The 6,189-nt window shown below is 32.7% G+C and overlaps 1 protein-coding gene across 2 annotated transcripts; it reads right to left on the bottom strand.

Annotated features, from left to right (window-relative positions):
• Positions 1-798: 798 nt before the first annotated feature.
• Positions 799-5,947, bottom strand: LOC145623807 (GATA transcription factor 8-like). Of its 2 annotated transcripts, XM_081676675.1 has the most exons (5): positions 5,736-5,947; positions 5,390-5,454; positions 5,136-5,263; positions 4,086-4,388; positions 799-1,919 (listed from the first exon to the last, which is right to left on the bottom strand). In XM_081676675.1, exons 4-5 carry the CDS (start codon positions 4,314-4,316, stop codon positions 1,182-1,184), a joined length of 969 nt encoding a protein of 322 aa, XP_081532801.1. In that variant the 5' UTR covers positions 4,317-4,388; positions 5,136-5,263; positions 5,390-5,454; positions 5,736-5,947; the 3' UTR covers positions 799-1,181. The 2 variants fall into 2 exon arrangements, with proteins under 2 accessions (XP_081532801.1, XP_081532800.1); XM_081676674.1 differs by lacking the exon at positions 5,136-5,263.
• Positions 5,948-6,189: the final 242 nt, after the last annotated feature.

Genomic DNA, 6,189 nt, shown 5'->3' with positions numbered 1-6,189 from the left:
CTCCCATGAAATTAAGTGCTAAGCATATCTCCTCCCCTATCCCCACCCCCACTCTCACCCCCCTTCACTTCAGACCATTCCTTGCCCTCTAAAAAAAGGCATATAAAAAAAAATGGGCCATAATACTCAAATTGTGGTCATTGGAATGATGAATAATCTCTTCTAGTACACAGCAACAACAACTACTATTTAAAGTGAGTCAAAACTATCCCATGTATCACCGACAGTGCTATTAATTCTGATAATTGTTGAGTGATAAAGACTTTTCAACACCGTCGGTTATCTGACACTGACCAATTTTCATTTTCCCTTCATTATGATTTATACAATTCTCCTAATTTTATTATATGGTGAAATATTAGCATCTATCAAGCCACCCTTCTTAATCATGATTTTGTTTGCTCATTATCAATAGTGTAGATTGTGAATTGCCTCTAAAGGAATGTAACTTCTAAAGAGGATGAAAATCATTACTCAGTCATCATGACAGAATAGTCCTGGTGAACCACCTATCAAATGATCGAAAATGATAATCGTCGTGCATAAGACAATTAAAATGTCTTAGCTATCGCGACATTCCACATTAGAAGGGAGATATAATATAGTAGAGATTGTGAATTGTCTTTGAAGGAATGCAGCTATTGAAGAAGATATAAGTCAAAACTCAGTAATCATGAAAGAACAAACAGCAATAAAGAATAATTAATCAGGGTAACTTCATAGGTAAAAAAGAACTTCATTTCAGAAATTTCCTGCCTGACAAACTAACTGTAAAAAGAATTTGAAAGTAAAAAAAAAAAAAAAAAAAAAGAGGATCAATACAATGGGAAAGTAAAACAGACTCATACTAAGTATTACCTAATGACCTTGTAAACTAAATAAAAATTAGCTACATCTAAACATCTTAGGTCTACAAACTCTGTATTTGCTGATCTCTCAGCTTCTCTTTCCCCCCTTATCTTAATCTCGACTAATTTTAGGCTAAAAATTAGCTACACCTACACATCTATTGCTGCTATTTTTTATAACACCGCCCCCCTCTGCACAAAAAAACCAATGAACCAAGATATATGTAGCAATAATAATTGAGAAACAATAACAAATGACACTCAAATGCGACGCTGGCAGGAGAACGCAACCATTCCAGCAAGCAAATAACGCTGTGATCTCTACCTCCTTGATCAGATATATGCTGGGGGGAGACCGCTTTTTGGTATAAACTCATGCTCCTGGGAGATTCTTGCAGGATTCTCATCAGGGGTCTTGGTCCTCATCTCAAGGACTTTCTTGTGAGAATTAGAGTGCAAGGATGGGACGAAAGTTGGGCTTGCTGCAGGGCGATACTCAGGGTAGAGACGACCTGACTTGTAACGGACGCCACATGCATTGCAAAGGGTTTTTGGCCCCATTGGCCCAGCTCTCCATTGTGGTGTTTTTGTAATCTCGCAATGCATGCACTTCCTTAATGCCTGTGATGCGGTGTTAGCATTAGGATTATCATTTTGATTGTGACTTATTCTGCCTGAGGGAGGTAGAATCTTGATCTTCTTTTTCTTCTTTAGGGGACGAGAGTCATCAAAATTCTCTGACTTAGACAACGACGCACTGGGGGCAAACAATAGCCGAGGTGTTTTGGAAATGGAGGGTGTCGGTGAAATGAGGTGAGCACGAGGGTTGAAAGTAGCAGGACGAGGTCGCTTGCTGCGAGCACGTTTTTCATGACTGACAGGGAGAGTTTTTCCTCTAGAGCAAGTGCTGCTGCTCTCAAGGACCGAAATAGGACTGGAAGTTTGGAACTGATTACGGGAGGAGTCCTTAGTATATGAAGTTGACTGACTTTTTTCGACTGTCAGGCCTGAACCAGCAAAGGAATCTTCAACAAAGTTCGACAGCCACTCAAGCTGAACAATGTCCTCATACTGCATCATAAGTAAGAGAACCATTAGTTTTACAATTTGAGATAACACTACAAAGATTGACAAGAACTGCAATTGCAGATTAAACCCATGAAGCTATGATGCATCAACAAAAAAATATGACAAACTTTAACAAGTGAGTTAGCAGAAACCCAAAGCCAATGATTGCTTAAATTATACCGTAGAATTCAAACGCTGAATTACAACTTTACCAACATACAAAACAGAACTCAGTAATGTAATCAAGCAAACAAGCAGTGTAAATTTCTGATGTCCTACCTCAATTAGTTATCTTATTAATATTTAGTTAATACTTAAAAGAATATTGGTTAACTTTTTTTTTTTTGAAAGATTGGTTGTTTAACTTTTTAGACAATTAGCTGGATTTCCTTGGTGAATCCACATGGGAGCTGGTGAAGACCAGGCCCCTTACAACCCAATAATTTTCGTTGTTAGCCCTAAAGGAAAGTGTTAAAAATTTAAAACAAATATCTACTCTGCCGATAAAACTATACTCCGTACTACATACAACTTTTTTCCAAATGGCAATACTTCGGAGCAAACCTTGTTCCAACACTTCAAACCAATGCCTTACATAAATCAATTTATTTGATTCTCAATTGAGAACAACCTTCAACTACTCCCTCCATCTCTAAATATTGTTCTAGACTATTTAGTGACACAACCACCATCAAACTAGAAACAAAACTAGAGTACCTTTCTTAAAAAGAAAACATTTCTTTTTCCTGTCCATTGTCAATCATCAATTTTGTGTTTCCAACTTTCCTTTCATCTTTTCAAATTAAGAATGGAACCTAAAGAAAAGATATCCCATACAATAGTGGTATATTCTACAATGCAAACTACAATTTTATGTGATTTTTTTTACTCAGCTGATATTTAGTCATTAAAACTTTAAACTTTAGTTTCATATAATCATAGTCAAATTCAAACGTGAAAGTAGTAACCTTTACTTAAACACTATGCACTTACTTGTGGACTAGTATTAACGGGTCATGATCACAACTAACTTAATAATTATCAATATATTTATTTTCTTCTGCACAAACACAACATATCCCTTTTCTTTATTCGCTAATTCAATGATGAGTTTAAGTGATAAATGTGTTCATGTTACCATGTTATATTCCCCACGTCTTTAAGTAATTTCGTGGCGGCAAAGTTGTGGCAGAGTTGACAGTATAATTATTTAAAATTTTAATAAGAATCAAAAAATACAAATTGCCAGCTGGCACCATAACCCTTTGATGTGAAATACTGTGGTAAACAAAAACAAAACACCACTAAATGACAGCTAAATTGAAAATAATGCTGTCGGTGGAATAGCACCTCACATGATGTACAATATTATAATTTCAAAATATCCTCCTACCACGTGATTATACTAAATACTCTAACCATTGTCACTTTAATTATATTTTATATAATTCAAAGTTAATGTGCAATAATTAATCTTAATACGAGTATTTATAAAATAATGTAATTCATACAAAATCACATAAAGAATAAAGAATAAATATATATATTTTAAGATTATGGGATTGTAAAAATAAATATTAGGTTTTTTTTTTCATTACTAACCTTTACCATTAATCCATTAAATAATTTTGTGTCAAAAAAAATCCATTAAATAATTTAGATGATGTGATTGTGGATGAAATAATTTAGATGATGGGATTGCAGGTTAAATGTTATTTCATATAAATTATATATTATTCTATAAATATTAATACTACCTCAGATACATATTATTTGCAACGATTTGACATAAAGTAGAGAAGAAAAATGTCTAATCGTTGCAAATAATATGTAACGGAGGTAGTACATGATGCACTTCAGCAAAATATATGCACTTCAGCAAATTATTCTGTAGTATATATATGCACAACATAAAGTTTAGTATGTACTGTAATATTATGTAAAATTTAAAAATTAGTTTTACACTTTTATTAAGTGAATTATTCCAAAATAATACAGAGTACAAGTCCATGAATATTCTACGAAAATCCCCGATATGTGCAATATATTTTACTATAGCGCGGAACGTAACGAAATACAGTAATTAAAAAAATATTATACTCCGTGATAAAAAAGGTTAATTTATGAAAAATTAAAAATATAAAAATTTGTGAGAGAAGGGACACTCACAGGAACAGAGAGTTCAGCGGAGAGGTCAGACGCTGTGTTACTGTGGGAGGCGGAGAAAACCGGTGAATTGTCCGACCAAAAAACCGGCGGAAAATTATTGTACTGGTTAATTGCAACACCATTATCACCCAAACCTTTCTCAACGTCGTCGTTTGGGAACTCAAGAAGGTCATCAATTTGGTCGAAGAAATTTCCACTGTCAATTTCCTCTATCATTGTAATCCCGCTCATTTTCTTTTTATTTAATTATTTATCTATTCTTTTTCTCCTCGTCTTTAGTCTTTAGTTTCTCTTGCTATTCTTCTGTAAAATTCAAAATAAATGTGAAATTTAATGTTAGTAGCAGTTTATTTTTATTAAAGTTCACGAAAAAACATAAATAAAGCAAATTCTAAAGTGCGCCATATACGTTTACTGAACCAATGAGATTGGCGTTAGTGACGTATAAGTAGCCAATGAAATTAATCATTTCGTCTAGCGTGTCACCACTAGTGGCGCACGTTAGTCATTTTGGATTTTTTTTTCTTTTAAATTTTTAAGGGTAATGCTATACATAGCCCTAAGGGCTATATATAAGCATTGAATTTACTCTTGAAAAATGTATAAAGTTAGGAATTCACGACAAAAACACGCGCAGATCGGTGTAATTAGTGTGTTTTTGTCATGATTTTCTAAATTTAAACAATTTTCAAGAGTAAATTAAATGCTTATATGTAGCCCTTAGGGCTATGTATAGCATTTTCCAATTTTTAATTGGAAAAGTAATTAAAAAAAAAAAAAAAAAAACAAAGACAAAAAAAATTCCCCGTTAAGACATGTACACTCGTCTAGACAATGTTGACTCTTAAACCCGTCACATGACTCCTTCAGTTCCTAATTATTTGCTCATTCACTCAATAATACATTTTCAAATAATATATGGAACCGTTTAACAAAACTCAAATGCAGTGTTTTTCTTCTTAATGAAGAAAATTAATGGATTCTCAGTCTTTAAAAACCCACACAACAATTAAAAACCGAGGGAGTACCGACAATTTAAAAGAAGAGTACATATAATGTGAGACAAAAGAGGGAAAATGCACGCTAAGAGCAAGCTGGTCCCCATGATTTTATCCCGAGCGTTAACATCTTTTTACGGACTACATTTTCTTTTTCGCTGTCTCTTAATATTCCAACCTCTATTATCAAAAAAAATTCAAAATTCAGAAATTCAACAGTTTTATTTAAAATAAAAAATAAAAAATTAATCACTACTCGTAGCATTTTATTCCAAAAATTAAAAAGAGAAGAAAAATTTTGCGAACCTTTATGAATTTGTTCGTCTTCTTAGCAAAATTGCAGCTAAAGCACCTCAAATTGAATAAAATTCCTGCAAAAATAAGAAAAGAATTAACAAATTAATTTAAGTAATTAGAATTACTAAAAAAAAAAAAAAAAAAAAACAAACAATGTAGTAATGTCCTAGAAATTGGAAAAATACCCCAATTTTGGGCAATGAATTTGCAAATTGTCGACAATTATTTTGAAAATTTGAATATAGAAAACAATGGGTGACAAATTCACCGACAGTATGCAAATGTAAATTAAAAATTCAAAACTCTAAACTCAAAAATATGAATTTGAATTAAAAATGAAATTAAAATTACTGACCTTATGAAGTTGTGGAGTTGTAGTAATGAGAGACTAGTAGTAGTGTATAGTTTAGAGAAGATGGAGAAAAGAGAGAATGAGGATTGTAAAGAAAAAGGTACGGAGTTGAAGTAAAATAGATGAAAGAAAATAAAAAGAAAGGAAGTAAGGTAGAGGTAGAGGGAGTGCAGTGGGGAAAAGGGAAGGTAGGTGTGTTTCTTCCTTTCTACTCAAAATACGAGTGAGTTGATATAATTGCTAGCTGTATTTTTTTTTTTTTGGACTAGTACCAATTTGCCTTCACCACTCTTCTAAGTTGTCTTGATGTTGAAGTCTCTTTTTTTATTTTATTTTTTAAAATTAATACGGAGTATAAACTTAATTTTATATACTTTTCTTGCTATGTTTTGTTTGCAACAGTTTGACTTTTACAGTTGTGTTGTTTAATACAGCCATAAATACAAGTATTTTTTAT

This window comes from Chenopodium album, chromosome 3 (assembly GCF_948465745.1).
Source record: "Chenopodium album chromosome 3, dcCheAlbu1.1, whole genome shotgun sequence".
NCBI lineage: Eukaryota > Viridiplantae > Streptophyta > Magnoliopsida > Caryophyllales > Amaranthaceae > Chenopodium > Chenopodium album.
The sequence above is the reverse complement of the archived record's forward strand: the minus strand, read 5'-3'. Positions and strand labels throughout refer to the sequence as shown.

What these genes read in the sequence shown, in the direction of transcription:
- LOC145623807 (XM_081676675.1), bottom strand. Translation starts at nt 4,316, where the DNA reads ATGAGCGGGATTACAATGATAGAGGAAATTGACAGTGGAAATTTCTTC. An exon ending in CCGCTGAACTCTCTGTTCCT is followed by an intron (nt 1,920 to 4,085) that starts GTGAGTGTCCCT and finishes CTTATGATGCAG; the next exon opens with TATGAGGACATTGTTCAGCT.